The sequence below is a fragment of the Mixophyes fleayi genome, chromosome 6, assembly GCF_038048845.1.
Source record: "Mixophyes fleayi isolate aMixFle1 chromosome 6, aMixFle1.hap1, whole genome shotgun sequence".
Taxonomy (NCBI): Eukaryota; Metazoa; Chordata; class Amphibia; order Anura; family Limnodynastidae; genus Mixophyes; species Mixophyes fleayi.
Genome location: NC_134407.1, coordinates 139,809,935 through 139,831,845, shown reverse-complemented (window position 1 = coordinate 139,831,845; position 21,911 = coordinate 139,809,935). Strand labels below are relative to the sequence as shown.

General features: G+C 41.9%; 1 protein-coding gene across 2 annotated transcripts in view; it reads left to right on the top strand.

The window, feature by feature from the left end:
* The first annotated feature begins 368 nt into the window (after nt 1-368).
* Nucleotides 369-21,911, top strand: part of KIF3B (kinesin family member 3B) — a 32,761-nt gene continuing 11,218 nt past the window's right edge. The window contains exons 1-5 of one of the 2 annotated variants that reach the window (XM_075176520.1): nt 369-468; nt 18,421-19,885; nt 20,383-20,484; nt 20,565-20,687; nt 20,794-20,912. In XM_075176520.1, coding sequence (XP_075032621.1) covers nt 18,485-19,885; nt 20,383-20,484; nt 20,565-20,687; nt 20,794-20,912 — 1,745 coding nt within the window. In that variant the 5' untranslated portion in view covers nt 369-468; nt 18,421-18,484. Of the gene's footprint in view, nt 469-507; nt 591-18,420; nt 19,886-20,382; nt 20,485-20,564; nt 20,688-20,793; nt 20,913-21,911 lie in introns of those variants that run through there. The other variant, XM_075176521.1, reaches the window with a different exon arrangement.

Below are 21,911 nucleotides of genomic sequence, written 5' to 3'. Positions count from 1 at the left end.
GAAAAGCACTTCTGCAATGGTTATCATGTTATCTTTTAAAAAAAAAAAAAAAAAAGTATTTGCTCAACATTAAAAGCAACATTTCCTATTAGAAGGGTTAGTTAGTACATTGTGCAACCCACTAAATACTATTAAACATTAACGCCTATTTTGTGTCCTGCTGTTGTGTGGTGATAGGGGGTCTGTGCTTCTCCAGCTGTGGGCTACAGGTCTCAGCAGGGGCTAACAGGACATGCTGAGATTACAATGCCATCACAGCTGCAGAACCAGTAATAAGGTACAGTTGCAGTTTAGGGCGTGGCCACGCTACCGTTGCTAAGGAAGTACAATCCAGGGCATGTTGATCGTTGCTAAGGAAGTGAGCGCGTCGTTGCTAGGCCTGTTGCTAAGGAAGTGAGAGCCGGCGGTCAGTCGGCATCCGGCGTTGAGACAGACTGACCGACAGCCGGCGCAGTGGGGACATGGCAGGTGAGGTGCTGCTCCCATGGACACGGGGTAGGCTGTCAGACCAGCCTGGTGGCCCCTGGATGGGGCCTGCTGGGCAGCGTGTCCTCCATTTTGAGATCAAGGGACTGTCCTGGAGGAGACAGGTGATCAATACCATATACCGGTCTTCCTGAGACCACAGTCAGAGCGCTCAGCCATTAACTCCAGACACACATGATCCATAAGGCTGAGCTGTAGTGCAGCCTCTGCTTTTTCTGTGTCTGCATTTTATTGCTGAGCTGGTAGTGTGTGCTTCAGGGCCAAACCCAGTCCATAGCTGTGTTATAGCAATCTGATACTGCAATATTCAGACTGAGCCAAGTCGCAATATGATCATATTTTTCTCCTGCTTTACCCAAGGGCACAGTGTGATCATATCATGTTTCTGTTTTTTCTAGCCTGAGCCATGTCTAACATTAATCTTATTCTGCTCCTGCTTTACCCAGCCTGAGCTATGTCAGTGATCATATTCACTCACCCCTCACCTTTTCCATGTCCATGTTCTGCTCCTCCTTTATCCATTCTGAGCCATGTCAGTATGATAAAATTCTGTTCTTGCTTTACCTAATCTGAGCCATGTCACAGGGTCATCTTATTCTCCTTCTGATATAACCAGACTGTACCATGTCACAATATGACCATATTTTGCTCCTGCTTTACCTAGCCTGAGCCATGTCACAGTGTAGCAATATTTTGCTCCTTCCTTGCCCTCCTTGGCTCATGTCACATGGTGATGATGTATTGATCCTGCAGTGATAAATTAAAACTTCCCTTCTAGTGCACAAAAGCTCTGGATCGCTTTGAGTGTCCCTGGATATTGCAATTGGAAAACAAATGGAAACCGTAGGAGCATAATATTTTCACATTGTAACATGTCAGTGCTACTCTCATTGGTAATTTAGTATAAAAATGATTAATACTATTATCTGTACAAACGATAGTGTTTTGCTCTGATGGAATGTTTCTGTATAGATCAGACTACTAGAAAATGTAATTTACTACATTCCATTCTAGTTTCTCAGCAGTAACTAAAAATACAAACCTGTTAAAATGGCAAATAATAAGTATTCATTATTAAAATTATAAAAAGCTCTGCCATATAGGGAAGAGTAATATACAGATTCAAATGAATTGCAGCATTTATTGTGCGTATCTGTAGTCTTGCCATGTGTAGGCATAAGGAACGGATAAATACCTGGCTCCTGTGGTGGATATACACTGAGAGCAGTGTGACTACCATACATAGTTGATTGTCACTTGGTCTTAACAGTGAATCACCTGGTTTGTGAACAGACTGGGTGAATCCCATTACTCTGTGCTTAGGCTTTGCAGCCTGATAAAATTAGTTGCATTAGAAAATGATAGCACACACTAGTAGTTTATGGTCTTTAGCCAACCAGATATTCTGGCAATCAACTTCTCACTGATGTTGATCGTGTTTGCTGACTGTTTTGTGCACACATACACTATTTTGTCTATCCAAATTGCTGTATGTTTGGGCAGCTTTAAAGTGTACCCATCACACATAGTGGAGGAAGCCATTTTGTAGGCTCAACTAATGAGACTACAGCTTATTAATTTACTAAATTAGTACATTTACTGGGATCTAATAACATCAGGAAGGCAGGAACTAAGGAGGGTTATGAATTGTGCAACCACATCATCATCAGCTATTTTTATAGCACCATTAATTGCACAGTGCTGTATAGAGAACTCACATTAGTCCCTACACCATTAGAGCTTACAATCTAAATTCCCTCACACACAGGCCAAGAGAAGAGACTAAGGTCAAACATGGGGACAACATAAAAACTCCACACAGATAAGGCCATGGTCGGGAAATTATCCCAGTGCTGTGAGGCAGAAGTGCTAACCACTAAGACATTGTGTTGCCCATGTCAACCACATTAAAGGAAGGTTTTAATTATATAGATAGAGGTTTGAAAAATGTGCCTTACAAGCAGTAATGGCATTGACACCAGTGCAAAGCCTTACAAAAATCAGTCACATGCATAGTTCTACATATGAAATTTATCATTACTCCACTAGATATCCAGCCTCCAGTGGTAATAACAGCAGGAGGACATTCTTGTTACTGGAATTGGTGCATGTTGCGCTGTCACGCGATAAGAAAAGCCTGCAACATTCAGTCATTGTGTCACTGCACTCATGTCAGACCTGCTCCAAGCTTCGAAAAGCTCTCCAGGGATCTTGTGGCTGAGCTGGCAGAGGAGCCGAAGCGAGGCCGGCTCAAAGGAGGCACGTTGGCTTCACATTTTTAAAATATAGCACTGCACACCACTGCCCTAGATTCTTTGGTTTACTGTATATGTATGTATATATATATATATATATATATATATATATATATATATATATATATATATATATAATTATATTTTAAGCTTTGTTGAATTAATTTGCATCATGATTCACCAGGTGACATGTGTGAACCAAGCTATCTAAAAAATATCAACTGATAGCCATTAGAGGTGATATCTTGCAGTTCCATTACTGATGCAGAGTATTGTCCATGAAATGCCGTGTAAGGGCGGCAGTAGCTCCGTTCCGCAGCACACAGACCATGTCACCATAGTGCCAATAGGAAGGAAAGTCCAATGCCCTATTAAAACCCAGTTCATCTTCCAAAAGTATCCAATTTGTTTCAAGTGTCAGTATAGTGAGTAAAATAAAATTATTTTGTTTTAATGCTTTTAAATATGACCGTATGATCCTGCTAATAACAATAAAATATCTAATTAGTCTAGTATGTATTGTTATCACTGTATGTTAAAGTCTATTGTAGTCCTACTAGAGCAACTATCCATCACTGTTTGATATGTGATGTAGAGGTATTCAGGCTATCTGTGCTATAGACAACACAATTAGGGAATTTGCTCACTGTGATCAAAAAGGCTAGGCATTTAGGATTAGCACTTTGACCTTGTATTAAGACTGAATAAGAGTAGAAAAAGTCAAATAGCTGCAACTCTAGCAAAAGGAGAGTGTGACAGAGAGCAGTCTGTAGGGGGAGCTGGGCACTGCCAACCTCAAATCGTAAGAACCCCCTGCCAGAACCCACACAGATCAGTTCAGGAGGGGCATGATTTTTGAATCCAGATGTCGGAACCCTCTCCCCGTTCACGGTGCTTTGGAACACTCTGCAAATAGAGAAGCCAATGAGAGCCCATATTCAACAAAACACTTAGGTTATCCCAGTGACGTAGTGTAACAAGGCAGTTAGTTTACATGAAATGGATTACCTAGCATGAGTGGAACATTGCGACTTATGTATTGTATAGTGTCATACTATTTTGGTAACAAATACCTCTTAAAGATGCTGAGAGGCATAATTTTAATCTATGGAATAAAGTAACACGACCACTCTTTACAAGTGATCTAGTTAATATGTATAAATACAGTCAGTGGCCATCTTTCTAGTACTGGGTATGAATCCCTTTTGCCCCCAGAACAGCCTGATTTCTTTGTGACATAGATTCAACAAGGTGATGTAAACATGTCTTAGAGAATATGGTCCATGTTGAAATGATCGTATCGTGTAGTTGCATCAGATTGGTCAGCTGTACATGCTGCAAATCTTCTGTTACACCACATTCCAAAGGTGCCTTATTGGATTGAGATCTGGTGACTCTGGAGTCAATTGGAGTACGCTGAAATCATTGTCATGTTCGTAGAACTAACTTGACATGACGTGTTTTAGGATATTCCGCATTATCGTGCTGGAAGTAGTCATTAGAAGATGGATAGACAGTGGCTATAAAGGGATGCTCATGGTTTGCATCAATACTCAGGTAGGCTGTGGTAGTTAAATGGTGCTCAAGAAACCATTCCCCCCCGACCAGAACACTAGCACTATTAGTTTCCACTGTTGACACAAGGCAGGATGGATTATAGATTAATGTTTATGACCAATTCTGACTCTATCATCTACAGCAGAAATTGATAATTGTCAGACCATTTTTCCGATTTTCAAATATCCAGTTTTGGTGAGCCTGTTCCCAACCTCGGTTTCCTGTTCTTGGCTGACAGGAGTGGAACCCAGTGTGGGCTTGTATATTTTTTTTTATTAAACTCTGAGGTGTGTGCAAATCACACAGTGCAGTGACTCTTCTGGGGGCTTGGGACTTTGGGTTCCTACCCTAAAGGGAAAGGGCTCCATTCCTCAGCTTCCCCAGAGGCCAAAAGCTCCCAGGGAGGGAAAAGGGTCTTTAGGCCCCACTTCGCCAAAGCTAGGGAGGGCCACTTGACATCCCCGACCTCTGGAGCCAAAAGACTCCTTAGGAGACTAGGGTCTTCAGGCCCACCTCCTCAAGGCTCAGGCCTTTTCTCCCCTAGGTAGGCTAAGGCTTTTCCCAGAGGAACTAACTCTTTAGACCCCCCTCCATAAATAGGGAGCCTCTGAAAACTTTGGAAGAGTGTAGCCCATAAGCGTCTGTACCCAAACCCCTTAAAAAAAAAAGTGACACACACACATAACATAAAAAAAAGTGCATCGTGCATGTCACGAACACATCCCCCGACCTCTGGAGCCAAAAGACTCCTTAGGAGACTAGGGTCTTCAGGCCCACCTCCACAAGGCTCAGGCCTTTTCTCCCCTAGGTAGGCTAAGGCTAGACTTACTGAATTGCCTCCAAACAGTACTCGCACCCCACACACTTCAGGTTTGCCACCACCTATTGAATATGGGCAATAGGACCACAATGTACTGTCCTACACTGGCACACAAGGCTTCTAGTTGCTCACAGACTAGCAAGACCCACACCAGCAAGCAAAGGGTTAAGCTTTCACACCTCCAGACTGTTACACAAATGTAAATATAAGCACACACAGCTTGTTAATCAAATGTATCAACAAATCACACACTGGCATTCAAAGGGTTAACTTGGCCAAGCTATTTTAGAGTATCAAGGACGCAACATGTTAAATTATAGATTTAATATACAAAAGTTAAGGGCATACAGATATAAAAAATAATGAATAAACAATTAATAGATTGACATACACAAGCAAAACAGTTTAAAATAAAAGGGGTTACATTCAGAATAGCACTTACTTGAGTTGCATAATCTGTGCAATGGGAAATTGGCTAGGAAAATGGACATCTTATCAATGTGAATTAATTTCCCAAAAAAGTCTGACCCTTTGCTATACTTGGTCTCAGCCTTTTAAAGACACTTCCACACCTCTTTCTACCCACAGAGGGTTGTGGCCTGTGACACTTTTTTTTAATCACTATTTGCATGTTGCCTGATTTACTAACCAATTCTACTATGTGATCTAACTTTTTTGTGGAGCATCACAGAGATCCAGTTTTATCATTTATAAATTCCTTATGACTCTGTCCATCTTTTGATACCAAACATGATGAAATTTTGACAATGTGACATACCTTTTCCAAGATTTTAGCTGTTCCTGGATACCACCCATACCTGTCACTCACAACCCTGGTGTGATTTCTGCTCATCAGTATGGAGTGCCACCCAGATGTCCCAAAATATGAACTATGAAGACATTTTCCTTTGACGCTCATATTTCTATATATCTTTTATAGGTAGTCTTCAAATGCTATCTTTGTCTACAAGGATCTCACCTAGGCATATGGCTCTGTTATTTACATTTAGTGGTTCCTTGTGTTTACACTGCCTATGGAAAGGAAGTCAATTAGGAAGTGGAATACATGATCAAAACAATGGATGTCTGTGATCTGCATATCTTAAGCAGGTCTCCTCAACCTAATTACCTCCTACTGGGCTAATTGTTTCCTTTGTAAAAACATTTGGTCAAACATTTATCCGAGTTGAAAATCAGGTTAATTTAGGTATCAATGCAATGTTTTATTTGGGCCCTGACATTCAATATACTATTTCATCATATCAGATGCTTGAATGTACACCAAAATGCCTTGCCCAGCCATATGGGCAGGGCAAAGAAATGAGGGTGTTGCCAAAAAAAAAGGCGCTGTGCAAAGTGCCTTACTATTGCAAAGGTTTTCCCATCCACCAGTCTATGTTCGGGTAACCTCGGCATCAGCGACACGCTGCACCTCTGGCTTCTAGCAACTGGCCTAGTGGCCAGAGGACCAGGTGATGGTCTGTCGCCTACAGGGGACACTTTTAAGCCCCACTGTGTACATGGGCATCTACACATGATCTTCGCCAAAAGGCTGAGAAGCAATGTGGTCTGCTGCTGCTGTAGCCCATCCATTTCAATATGCTATTCATTTGGAAATGCTCCTCTGCATACCACTGTTGTAATGCATGGTCAATTAAATTGCTGTCACCATCCTGTCAGCTTGAACTAGTCTGGCCATTGTCCTCTGACCTCTATCATTAACAAAGCATTTTTACCCACAGAACTACGAGGATGAGCAGTTTTTAAATTTCTCAAACCGCCCTCATTTGTCTTTTTTTCAACCTTACTATATAGCTATGTAGTATCTAATGAATTTATAGGCAGAATATTGCTCACAAAATGGCTGCCTCCACTGTATTATAGTTATGTGTCCACATTAAAGGTGCCCATACATACATACTGCTATTTTGATTGCCAGTCAGAGCTTGACTAAGTCCCTTTGGGCCCCTAGGAAGGATGCTGATTTGAGCCCCCTTTTCTCCACTCTGTCAAAAATAACCTGGGTTAGCGCAAGTGCCCACTGGGACCTAGGCGAAAGCCTAGGTTGCCTAATGGATGATCTTGCTCTATTGCCAGTAAGGATGTCTTAGACTTAACTGGCCGTAAATGATCCCAATCAACATACAATGGGGATATATTATATGTTAGTCAGGAAGGACAGTAGATGCGGTCAGACAATGACTGCATATGTGCTAAGGTTGCCTTGCAAAAACAATTTGGGCAGACCACCAAATTTCAGTTTTGCTGATGTATGTAAGACATTTTGTTTTGTGGATATTTCCAAGTATACTGTAATTGTCAAACAGCAGTCAAAAAAAGTGTTTTAAAGATCTATAGTGTATTCATTAGCTGAAAATTATTGGTGCACTAGTAAAGAATATCATCAGCTGAAGAGTAAATGTGGTTCTGAATGTTACAGTGTTAAAGATTTGAACAAAGTCTGCTTTCACCCTTGGTAGTGCATGTATCCTGTAATTCCTATTTTTCTTGCTGTAAATGTTAAACTATACAATACAGTTGGCAGATTAGAATATAGTTTTCTGTTGCAGTCTTAAAATAAGTTTTTTTACCAGTCACTACCAGCAATTTTTTTAAATTTCTCATTTTATCAAGTCAAAGTTGCTAACAAAAAGTGTCATTGTAAAATTTAGATAATTTTTTGGCAACCACTAGGTTATGATGTTAGCCACATATATTTGTTGCAGTTTTCTTCAGTTTAAATAAGTAATATAACTTTTAGTAGATATGTGCTGGAATGTATACACTCTATAAAAGAGGCGGAACTAGTGAGCTGTGGGCCCCGGTGGAGGGAAGCAGGGAGGAGGGAACCGGGCCAACAGCTCGTTAGTTCCCCATGCAGCGGTCCCCAATATATCTATGGGCTCCAGTGCACCACACCTGCTGCACCAGTGATAGTTACGCCACCGATCTATAATACACAGGTGATGTTGTATAGATGTGTAGCAAAAAAAAAAAATGTAAAAAAATTATTTTTGCAGTACCGTTTTAGCCAGAAAAATCTATTAGATGTTAAATACTTTCGTGTCAAAAAAGACAAAAGTATATTAGGAGTGATCCCTTTATTAGCTAACCCAAAAAAATATTATTATATTTGCTAGCTTTCAGAGCACAGAGGCCCCTTCATCAGGCAACTTTACAAATGAATGACGGAGAAACAGGCACAACATTTAAGAGCTGTTACATCAAGAAATTTGTAAGGGGGGGTGGGGGTTATATCATTAAGATAAGCTCAAGTAATAAAACTGATGTTTTTCTTACGATGAAAGCATAAAGTCCTATGAGTTCAGAGATCTGGGGGTAAATGTATCAAGCTGAGAGTTTTCCGGCGGGTTTGAAAAACCAATCAGATTCTAGCTATCATTTATTTACTACATTCTACAAAATGAAAGCTAGAATCTGATTGGTTGCTATAGGCAACATCTCCACTTTTCAAACATGCCGAAAAACTCTCAGCTTGACACATTTACCCCCTGGAGTTACTTTACTTGGGCATACTTCACACCCCACAGCAGTGGGTCATAAATCCAGATGTTAGATTGAGCCCTTGTGTCAATGAGTGGAATGTTCTTATAAGCTTAAATTCCCAGATTTTTCTCTTCCTGTCATTTTTAAAAAGACCTTTCAGTATTGGGACTTTTAAATCTGTCATACTGTGTCTTGGTCCAGAGAAGTGTTTACCCACGGGTATGTCCAAACTTTTCTTTATTGTGTGTCTGTGCAGATTCATCCTGGATTGTAGTTTCTGCTTAGTCTGTACAATGTAAATTCCCACAGGGCACCTTTTATACTGTAGCATGTACACCACATTGGAGGATGTACATGAGAATGTGTTAGTGATTTTATAGTCCCGTGGTATATGTATATATATATATATATATATATATATATATATATATATATGCCTTCCTGCAAGTGATACCTGTATTGTCAGGTTGTCATCGCTGGTCATCAAACATGTAAAAAACATATATATATATGGTTTTTTTTTTTGGTTTTTTTAAGGCCCCATGAAATTCTGTTACCTGTATAAAGCCAAACATTAAACATAGGACATGACAAATGGGTTTTTAAAAAAAAACCTAAAACGGTACTACAAATAAAATAATAACATGTTCGCAATGTCTAGGTGTAAGCTGCGGTATTCCAGGCTCCAGTTGCATCCTAAACCAGAAGCAGAGCCGTAACTAGGGTGGTGCGGGCGGTGCCGTCGCCCCGGGCGCAAGCCCGAGGGGGCGCAGCAGTCGCCCGCTACCTTCCCCTCTGTGTTACATAGTAAACAAAAAAAAAAAATCTAAAAAAAAATTGTGGCCCCGCCCCCCCACACGTGAGTTGGGGGAGGGGGGGTGCCGCGAGAGGGGGGAGGGGCTAGTGTGGTGGCTGGTCCATGAAAGGACTATGAAAAAAAAGCCGGCTCCCTGTCACTGCAGCATCACTGATGATGTCACCATGCTGTCAGTGCAGAAGAGCCAACACTGCGGGGAGCTGAGAACAGACCTTAAGTAAGTGAGGGGGAGGGGGATCTGTCAGCTCCATTAGTTGTTCTCTCCCTAAGCACTGGTCTGTTATATCACATGCTGTGTGTTAGCAGCTCTCTCCTCTTCCAGGACTGCCCCTCCCAGCATCCCCAGCTCCTCTGACAGCCCTGCGTTCCACCAACACTCTCACCTCTGCTCCTGATAACTATGACTCCAGTGCCCCTCCCAACTCTCGGTACAGTACAGAGCCCCCATCATTGACCTTTCCTTGCCCTGCATATCAGTTCCCTCTGTTTCTATCCAGATATGTTTCCCTTCCTTCTGATCCCTGACACCTGTCAATTCTGACTCCTGGACCCCCAAAATACAGCTGTAACCTCTGCACCCTCTCCATCACAGGAATGCTCTCTGTATAGTATGGTGGTCACAGGAATGCTCTCTGTATAGTATGGTGGTCACAGGAATGCTCTCTGTATATGGTATGGCGGTCACAGGAATGCTCTCTGTATGGTATGGCGGTCACAGGAATGCTCTCTGTATGGTATGGAGGTCACAGGAATGCTCTCTGTATAGTATGGAGTTCACAGGAATGCTCTCTGTATAGTATGGAGGTCACAGGAATGCTCTCTGTATAGTATGGAGGTCACAGGAATGCTCTCTGTATAGTATGGAGGTCACAGGAATGCTCTCTGTATAGTATGGAGGTCACAGGAATGCTCTCTGTATAGTATGGAGGTCACAGGAATGCTCTCTGTATAGTATGGAGGTCACAGGAATGCTCTCTGTATGGTATGACGGTCACAGGAATGCTCTCTGTATAGTATGGCGGTCACAGGAATGCTCTCTGTATGGTATGGAGGTCACAGGAATGCTCTCTGTATGGTATGGAGGTCACAGGAATGCTCTCTGTATAGTATGGAGGTCACAGGAATGCTCTCTGTATAGTATGGAGGTCACAGGAATGCTCTCTGTATGGTATGACGGTCACAGGAATGCTCTCTGTATAGTATGGCGGTCACAGGAATGCTCTCTGTATGGTATGGAGGTCACAGGAATGCTCTCTGTATGGTATGGAGGTCACAGGAATGCTCTCTGTATGGTATGGCGGTCAAAGGAATGCTCTCTGTATGGTATGGAGGTCACAGGAATGCTCTCTGTATGGTATGGAGGTCACAGGAATGCTCTCTGTATGGTATGGAGGTCACAGGAATGCTCTCTGTATGGTATGGAGGTCACAGGAATGCTCTCTGTATGGTATGGAGGTCACAGGAATGCTCTCTGTATGGTATGGAGGTCACAGGAATGCTCTCTGTATGGTGTGGAGGTCACAGGAATGCTCTCTGTATGGTGTGGAGGTCACAGGAATGCTCTCTGTATGGTGTGGAGGTCACAGGAATGCTCTCTGTATGGTATGGCGGACACTAGGATGCTCTTTATATTGTGTGTGTGTGTGTGTGTGTGTGTGTGTGTGTATATATATATATATATATATATATATATATATATATATATATATATATATATATATATATATATATATATATATATATATATATATATATAATAATTTCGTGTGATGGCGATAAGGGGGCACAATGTGATAAAGATGGCTCCATGGCACGGTGTGATAAAGGAGAAACTGTGATGGAGGGCACAATGGGATGAAGTAGCAGTGTGATACAGATGGTACAGTTACAATTATGTTTTAATTTGTTTCAGTGAGTTTTATTTAAAAAAACAATTCATTTTTTATACAGCTAGCATGTGACAGCTGCATTTAAAGTACTTTGATTCTATGGAGGCTTATTACATAAAGATCCTTACAAAGCCAGACCGTGAAGAATGGGGAGGGAGGGGTTTCAGTGCGGTTTAGAACTAGCCACGCCCACTCGACTATTGACACTCCCACTTAGATGATGGGCGCCGGTGCCCTGTCTCGCCCAGGGCACTAAAATGTCTAGTTACGGCACTGACCAGAAGTGATACATTTTTCTTCCCTCTTCCCAACAGGACAGCTGTTGTTTTTTCTTAAGTGTCCTGATTAGATTCTTGATTGGACGAGTGGAGTAGTACAAGGGAGACAGGGTCTGGACGAATTATTACATTAAACTTCAGACACAGCAGGAGACAATTCATCCACTATTGAATGCTTTCATATAATATCAATATCATCCATGATATTTACACTAGGGAGTGCTGTATCCTATATATGTGTGTGTGTGTGTGTGTGTGTGTGTGTGTGTGTGTGTGTGTGTGTGTGTGTGTGTGTATATATATCAGTGGTTCCCAAACTTTTGCAGTTCGCGGCACCCTTAGAGTCTCCATAATTTTTTCAAGGCACTCCTCCAAAATAATTACTGAGCAGTCCTGTTTTAGAAGTAGTTGGGTCAAAAAACTGTAATAAGTTTTTAGGTCAGGACAGAAATACTTATTTAGTTGTATGCAAAAATGCCCACTCTGCCCCCAGACACTCCACTGCCCCTCTCGCGCTGTGTCCCCCCTCCACTGCCCCTCTCGCGCTGTGTCCCCCCTCCACTGCCCCTCTCGCGCTGTGTCCCCCCTCCACTGCCCCTCTCGCGCTGTGTCCCCCCTCCACTGCCCCTCTCGCGCTGTGTCCCCCCTCCACTGCCCCTCTCGCGCTGTGTCCCCCCTCCACTGCCCCTCTCGCGCTGTGTCCCCCCTCCACTGCCCCTCTCGCGCTGTGTCCCCCCTCCACTGCCCCTCTCGCGCTGTGTCCCCCCTCCACTGCCCCTCTCGCGCTGTGTCCCCCCTCCACTGCCCCTCTCGCGCTGTGTCCCCCCTCCACTGCCCCTCTCGCGCTGTGTCCCCCCTCCACTGCCCCTCTCGCGCTGTGTCCCCCCTCCACTGCCCCTCTCGCGCTGTGTCCCCCCTCCACTGCCCCTCTCGCGCTGTGTCCCCCCTCCACTGCCCCTCTCGCGCTGTGTCCCCCCTCCACTGCCCCTCTCGCGCTGTGTCCCCCCTCCACTGCCCCTCTCGCGCTGTGTCCCCCCTCCACTGCCCCTCTCGCGCTGTGTCCCCCCTCCACTGCCCCTCTCGCGCTGTGTCCCCCCTCCACTGCCCCTCTCGCGCTGTGTCCCCCCTCCACTGCCCCTCTCGCGCTGTGTCCCCCCTCCACTGCCCCTCTCGCGCTGTGTCCCCCCTCCACTGCCCCTCTCGCGCTGTGTCCCCCCTCCACTGCCCCTCTCGCGCTGTGTCCCCCCTCCACTGCCCCTCTCGCGCTGTGTCCCCCCTCCACTGCCCCTCTCGCGCTGTGTCCCCCCTCCACTGCCCCTCTCGCGCTGTGTCCCCCCTCCACTGCCCCTCTCGCGCTGTGTCCCCCCTCCACTGCCCCTCTCGCGCTGTGTCCCCCCTCCACTGCCCCTCTCGCGCTGTGTCCCCCCTCCACTGCCCCGGGCCAGCCATAGAAAAAACATACAACACAAAAACTTACCAATTCGCGTGGCGCCGGGACCCAGCATCCTTCTCTCTCACGCAGCTTGTCGCTGAATGTCGATATTCAGTGACAAGCTGCGTGAGAGAGGTGGATGCTGGGTCCCGGCGCCGCTCGGATTGTTAAGTTTTTGTGTTTGTTTTTTTCTATGGCTGGCCCGCGGCACCCCTGTGACAGCGCCGTGGCACGCTTGGGAGCCGCAGCGCACACTTTGGGAACCACCAATTTATTTATTTTTATATATATATATATATATATATATATTTATTTATACAGAAACAATAGAAAAAGGCATATGTTAAGTTTAAGGGTAGATCTGATTTTGATAAATAGTATAATAATTTTAATGATATAGTAATGTAAAAAAAAAAAAAAAAAGAGGGGAAATCAAATTTCTATGCCAATAAGGGTATGTTGTATATTTTTATTTTAAAAAAACATTAATTTCCTCATTATATGAAAAACACTTTTTGCAAATCACATTTAAACTCTAATGAACTGTAGTGGTTAAGGAAAATTGCCTTCCTAGAGGTTTATAAAAGAAAAATTCAGACAATAAAATCTTTGACACCCTTTATAGTGGAGTTTTGTCTTCACTAACCAAGTGTAACATTTGTGTTTGCTGGCTGTTTTTGCTACACATTTTGATAATGGAAAATACCCCAATGTACCGAACACAGATGGATCTTAAAAACCTACTAAAGAAACTGGCACAACTGAATAGCGACATCTTCTTCCTATCCAGATGCAAAAAAGAGAATCTAATTCCCAAAGGCCTCATGATCAGGAATCCAACTCGATACCTACAATACTCACTTTTCACAAAAACTTTGCTACAGATCATCTGAACGACTGCGAAATTGCCTTATTGGACTATGACAAAAGGAGAACTATGCAAGATAAGATTAATTCCCTAAATACCACAATACAAGGACCTGTGTCATACCCAACCAGGAGAGTACTACATGATTTCTTTTATAAATTACAACATCACCTAATGACGAATAAGGAACAGAAACTCAACAGACTAAGGATGAAAGCTGGTCTCAATGTGCCAGACAAAAGGCAAAATTCACATAAAAATTTGGATACATCGTCATCTGTTGTGAACCTCTCACAATATGAGCCAAGCACAGTGGAAAAGAGTGTTTTATGCAGAGGACTTACATTCTGTCCCACAAAACCACTCGACGCAGCTCATTTTTGCAGTGATGTGGAAGAATTATTTCGAAGATTGCGGCTAAAGGAATTATTTTATGACAAAACAGACATCGCGTTACAAACTGATATGCAACAAGAAAATCCTAGAAAGAAAAAGAGGACAAACTGGACCCCACAGCTGGGGCACAACCAAACCATGGATCACTATATAGACTGTTTCAGAAAAAAAAGTTATATCTGAGATTTTGGACAGACACCACAAAGTGACACACAATCTCAATGTGGAGGAGGGGAATGCTATAAAATCATTAAAATCTAACAACGATATCATCATTAAACCAGCAGATAAAGGAGGAGCTGTAGTAATTATGTACACATCAGATTACATTCAGGAAGCATACAGACAGCTCTCGGATAAAAATACTACACTCTGATTATGGAAGACCCCACCAAACACCACACAGTAAAACTTTTAAAGATCATAAATGGTTTCAACACTGTATCATCCTCTCTACTGGACCTTATACCAGACAATCCCAAAATGGATACCTTCTACATGTTACACAAAATACATAAAGAAGGTAATCCAGGGAGACCAATAATTTCTGGTATTGGGACTTTCACAGAAATTATTTCTGGCTGGATAGAGAATATTCTAAAACCCTTGGTGAGACGAACACCCAGCTATATCCAGGATACCACAGACATTCTCTGCAAACTTTCAGCCCTGGGTCCACTACCAGAAGGCTCAATACTGGCAACTTTGGATGTGGAGTCTCTGTACTCTAACATACCCCACAAGGATGGCATAGCCACATGCCGATACTACCTTCAAAAATACAGTCTAGCCATGGAGCCAACCCTGCAGTTGATCAGGTTCTACTCAATCATAATTACTTTTCTTTTGGGAAAGACATATACCTGCAGTGTATGGGAAGTGCCATGGGTAATAAGATGTCACCTCAGTATGCTAATCTTTTCATGGCTAAACTACAGAAGGAATTCTTATCAACTTGCACAAAGAAAACTCTAGCATACTTCCGTTATATTGATGACTTGCTACTTATCTGGACTGGCTCTGAAGATGAGCTGCTGTCTTTCCATAAAAACTTCAACAAATTTAACCCAACCATTAGACTCACTCTCAACTACTCACTATCTCAGATACATTTTCTGGACATGGCCCTATACAATAAAAACAATACTATACAAACATCAGTCTATCATAAACCTACAGGCCGCCCAGCATATCTGAGATGGAACAGCTTTCACCCAGGACACACAAAGAAGTCCATCATTTACAGCCAAGCTCTGAGATGCATTCGGATATGTTCAGACAGTGAAGATAGAAAACAACACCTGGTATCACTGAGGAATAAATTCCTACCACAAGGATAGATTACAAACAGAAGGAGGTTAACAGCAGGGTGCCCCTAGTGGTCACTTACAGTCCCCACATGAACATCTTGGGGAAAATTGCTGCTGACTTTCAACCCATATTTCAGAAAGACAGTAGACTAAAGGAAATATTCCCAGATTTACATCTCCTTTCATACAAACAGCCTCCCAGCTTAAGAAATCTCCTCGTTAGAAGTGTCCTCCCATCACCATGAGAGACTAGCACCTTCCATTGCAAAAACAAAAAATGCAAAACCTGCACCCATGTCCTACCAACAAACACAGTCCACATACCCAACACACAATGGGACTATAAAATCACTGACACATTCTCATGTACATCCTCCAATGTGGTGTACATGATAGTACTTAAATGTTGTGCCTTTTTCTCAGTCATTCATTTGTAAACTTGCCTGATGAAGCGGCCTCTGTGCTCTGAAAGCTAGCAAATATAATCATTTCTTTTGGTTAGCCAATAAAGGTATCACTCCTAATATACTTTTTTTTTTTTTTTGACCCGAAAGTATTTAACATCACACTTGCTTTATTAGGATATTTACCTTTATGGCTTGGCTGTTAATAAATTGGAAGGTTTGGCAGTGTTTTGAGAGATAACTGGTCTCTTGCTATGCAGAAACTAGGTGTTGGCGTTCCATTAATGTGCCAGGATAGTTTTCACTGTATCAGCATTAGCAAAGTTTTACATGTTCTTCTCTTCACGGTTCCTGAACAGTTTACTTATGCAACCCAATTTTATTAGCCCTTCTCCGAAACTTTTCTACTTTTATTAATGCCTTTATAGAGATGGAGCCTCTAGAATAGAACACAGTACTACATATGGGAGCTTACCAATAACCTATAAGTGACAATATATCCTCTGCCGGCTACCTCTTCCTATACAACCAAGCATTCTACTGGCTTTTCCCATTGCTCGTCTCCACTGCCTCCTTACTTTCATATCATCAGACATCATCTATAACTCCAAGGTCCCTTTTCTCCGTGGTTGTTGACTTCCATCCATTGGTCAAAGTGAGCCGGTATATGATGGTATGCCATACCGCCACTTCTCCTACTGCCCTCATGGTAAAACTCAAATTCCATTCGCTTACATTTTTCATACCACCACTTCTAAATTTCCACTTTGGCCACTGATTGCATCACCATTCATTCTCTATTAATTTTATTCTGCTTTTGTGTCCTACATGCATTACTTTATTTTATATTTTGATGTACTAAGTATAATATCAACACTATAGTTCATGTCTCTTTTTCTTTAAATCACTGCTAATTCGTTATTCTGAGGTGTCATTCCTGTTACGAATCTTCGTATTAGCAAAAAGACATGCATTGCCTTGTAGACCACAAGTAATATCACTAAACAAAAAGTGATCCAGGATTTTAGTACCATCTTGTCTTTTATCCAATCCACTATCTTTGAGTCAAATCCAAGTATTTTCAGTTTCTGAATTAATATATTTTGCCATACCATCTCAAATGACTTGCTAAATCTAAATAATATTCTTCCAAACTCCATTGTCATGATTGACAAATCCAAATCCTTCATCCTTGCACCATTTCTTTAACCAAGTGGTAAAGTGTCTGATGACAAAGCACCCACTATTCTTTCATCCCTTGAAGAGGCAAAACTTCCGATAAGGACACTGCCATTCCAAGTTCCTTTCCTAACGTAAACAAAAGCTCTTTGCACTGTTCCAGCATCACTGGCAGATATAATTAGTACTAATATGTTATTTAAAAAAAAAAAAAAGCTTAAACAGAAAATGTAAAGCAATGTAGTAAAAAAATGTCCTCCTTGTAAATAATTCAATAGAAAACTAATGACTTAACTGCCAAAGAAATAAAACTTTGGGCTCTAGTAAAATTATATACACCAAAAAGAGATTCCAGCTGCAATGTAGTTACAAATAGACAGAAATGCTTTATGAATTTTTAAAGCTTTTAAGCAACCTTCATGCGTTGAAAATATGCATAAACGTAGAAGAATCACAGCCAAAATCTGGTTTTGTAAACCAGCCCTTGTGTCCGTACATAAACAATTCTTTGGGCATATCTTTTCTGCATAAACTTAAAAATAAATAAATCTGCTGTCCGATGCAGTAGTATATATTAAAAGAATTACACTCTACTTGGGCCGAGTGCTACCATGAGACTATTTCTTGTTGGGAGCAATAAGGCGCATTGATTGAGATTCATAATGAAACTATGTATTTTTCTTCGGAGGTTTCACGAGGATTCCACAGGTCACTGTATGAAAGGAAGAATAACGTAGTAATGCATATTAGAGATACATTTTATTAGCCTTTCAGATTTATTATAAAAACGTACAAACACTGTAAAAATATCTGGATCACCGTAATATCCTACACAGATTCCTCTCATCTCAGTTTGCCCCCTCCTCTCACATCCTCTTCTGTGACCCACTTTGCTGGCACTCTGACCTTGAACACATTCAGGGTGGGGGTGTACTTGCTTATACAGACAGCAGATGTTCTGCAGAGCTGATCTATTAAACACTATAAACTCCACTCTCTATAAGCATGCCAGCTCTGATGGAGGCATTCAACAATCAAAAGCAGTGAGACATTAATGTATTGATTACATATCTGAGTATTTTTTTCACACATCTTTTTTCTGTGTTAATAAGTTGAATTGTGTTTTGTAAGTTTACAGTGTATTCAATTGAACTGTGTTGCAATATAAATAAATCTAATCTCAGCATTTTTTTCACAATTTATTTTGTTTTTATAAATGTAGGGTGGTAAGTGGGAATTCCTGCTGGAAAGTGTCTTGAGCACCAGACTGATTGCACAAACACAGGATGTCTAAGCTGAAGAGCTCCGAGTCTGTGCGGGTTGTGGTGCGGTGCCGGCCTATGAACAGCAAAGAGCTATCTGCTGGATATGAGAAAGTGGTAAATGTTGATGTGAAGCTTGGTCAGGTGTCGGTAAGAATTCAAAAAGGAGCCTCTAACGAGTTGCCGAAAACCTTTACATTTGATGCTGTGTATGACAGTAACTCTAAGCAGTTGGAGCTGTATGATGAGACATTTAGGCCACTGGTGGATTCTGTCTTGCTTGGCTTCAATGGAACAATCTTTGCATATGGCCAAACAGGGACTGGGAAAACATACACAATGGAAGGCTTGCGGGGTGACCCTGAGAAAAGAGGGGTCATACCAAATTCATTTGAACATGTATTTACACATATCTCAAGGTCTCAAAACCAACAGTACCTGGTAAGGGCTTCATATCTAGAAATCTACCAGGAGGAAATCAGAGACCTTCTCTCTAAAGATCAGTCTAAACGTTTGGAGCTAAAAGAAAGGCCTGACACTGGTGTCTATGTCAAGGACCTCTCATCTTTTGTCACTAAGAGTGTAAAGGAAATAGAACATGTCATGAATGTTGGGAATCAGAACCGCTCGGTCGGTGCCACCAACATGAATGAACACAGCTCGCGCTCACATGCTATCTTCATGATCACTGTTGAATGTAGTGAACTCGGATTAGATGGCGAGAACCACATTCGTGTAGGAAAGCTGAATCTGGTGGACTTGGCAGGAAGTGAACGGCAAACAAAGACTGGAGCTCAAGGAGAAAGGCTTAAAGAAGCCACAAAAATTAATCTCTCCCTCTCTGCACTGGGAAATGTTATATCTGCTCTTGTGGATGGCAAAAGCACCCACATACCATACCGAGATTCTAAGCTTACCAGGTTATTGCAAGACTCTTTGGGTGGCAACGCCAAAACGGTTATGGTAGCCAATATTGGCCCCGCCTCTTATAATGTGGAGGAGACTCTGACAACTTTGCGCTACTCCAACCGTGCCAAAAATATTAAGAACAAGCCTAGAGTGAATGAAGACCCTAAGGATGCATTACTACGGGAGTTTCAAGAGGAGATTGCAAGGCTGAAGGCACAGCTGGAAAAAAGGGTTGTGGTGAAAAGACGTAGAAGAGGAAATAGAAGACCGGGTGTGGAAGGATCAGGAGAGGATGAAGAAGAAGGAGACTCTTATGAGGGAGAGGATGATGTGGAGCACAAAGAAGACTATTGGAGGGAGCAACAAGAGAAACTAGAAATTGAGAAAAAGGCAATTGTAGAAGATCACAGTTTAGTGGCAGAGGAGAAACTGAAACTTTTAAAGGAAAAGGAGAAGAAGATGGATGACCTAAAGAAAGAGAGAGAAGCCATGGAAATGTTGTCGGCCAAAGTAAAGGTAAGAAGTGTGAGCTGTGTGCAGACTATAACTCTCTGAATCACTTCTTTGATATTATGCTGCAAATAGCTGTAACCCATAGCAACCAACCAACCAAATGTTTGCTTTCATTTTAGGTTGCGTTAGAATAATAAATGCTAATATTTAATTGCTTTCTATAAGATACAGAACTTTGGTGTTATGTTATTGATATTGTGTTGTTAAATAAGCCTATTTTCTCCCTATAGAGGGAGAAAAGCAAGCTGCCCAGAGCCTTTGGTGCAGTTGCTATATCTAGTGTTATTGGACATTCATCCTAGTGTTGCATATAAAATTCGGTCTAATATATAAAGGCATGCCTGGAAAAATCTCTCCATCAATGAAGAGTCAGGGCCAAAAGTTAGAACACCACTTATATAACATATTTCAGTGGCCAGGATGCATGTCTTGGTCATCTAGGGTTTTTTCCTATCCACCTAAAGGCTACACTGTATTACTGAAACTAAGTTGTCTCCCAGGCAATGGAGAGTAAACTTCTCGTTGGTGGAAAGAACATTGTGGACCACACAAATGAACAACAAAAAGTCCTGGAGCAGAAGAGGCAGGAGATCGCTGAGCAGGCAAGTGTCAGATTTATTTTAAAGTCAAATGCATGAGTGGGACAGGGCACACAGGTCTGACTTGTATCTGTGTCACTTAGAAACGTCGGGAGCGAGAGATGCAACAACAGATGGAGAGTCGGGATGAGGAGACCTTGGAGTTAAAGGAGACTTACAGCTCATTACAACAAGAGGTTGACATAAAGACGAAGAAACTTAAAAAGGTGAGTCAGGTTGTATAAATGGGAAGCATCACTTGTTTGTTTTGGTTGTAGTTTGGGCATATCACCATTAAAATGTAGCCCTCACCACTAATACTCTGTTTTCCAGCTCTTTTCCAAGCTACAGGCAGTAAAAGCTGAGATCCATGACTTGCAGGAGGAACACATTAAGGAACGACAAGAGCTGGAGCAGACACAGAATGAGCTCACCAGGGAGTTAAAATTAAAGTAAATATCTAACGTTATCCATTATATCGTTATAAGGCAAGGGGGAGTACAGAGATTGTTTTTGATGGGATGCTTTGGGTTGTACATGAACCTTTATAACTTTAATATGTTGTGGGTTGTGTTAAACTGCTAGGATGTTTTGATTAATAAATATAAAAATGTTCTGTTTAAGAGCTAAAGTGGACTCGGACACAGTGGAAGCAGCTACTTTGTTGTGTAAGCCTCTACAGTGAGACTGCAGCCTACCAATTCACTGAAAACCATTGACTTCACTGAGATATGGATGACACGACCCTTAGTTATGTCACTGGTTTCTAGTGAATTGATATGCTGGCTTCTTATCTATATTAGTTCAGTGCACAAGATGGCTGTCCCCACTGTATGTTAATGCGTGTGCTTTAAGTACCTGTAAGTTTATCATATTCACAGCATTTCCATGTTCTTACTTAGACATGGTAGATAAAATGTGGAAGCCTCACCCAGGCTTCAGTGATTCTCAGCAGATGGATAAACAGTCTGGTTGGCTGTGATTTTTTTTTTCTCGCATCATAATATGTTATTGAAACACAGAGCAGAATGTGTGTGTCTGAATTATTTATCAATCTGCTTTTATTTTTACTGGGATTTTATAGCCGTGTATTTAAAACAGACTGATTGTTTCTGTGCTGTACATCCGTGTGCAGTGGAGAGTTCTGTGGTTGTGTTATAAATGAAACACAGTTTATTTGCTGATTATTTTGTTAACCTTGCCAGATTTAGAGACCACTCCCCTCAAAAACACATTTGTATATCCTAGACCTAGTTTTATTTTATGCTATCTACAGGCTATGAGGAACTTGTGTCTGCTTTGTCCTGCATTTTGAATTTATTTATTTTTTTGGGAACTGTGAACCTAGCCTTTCCTCCATAGATATAAAATCCAACCCTTCACTAGACCATAGGCTTACTAGACTGTTGTACTGTGAGGATGTGTACAATTGATAAACTATGATACAAGTT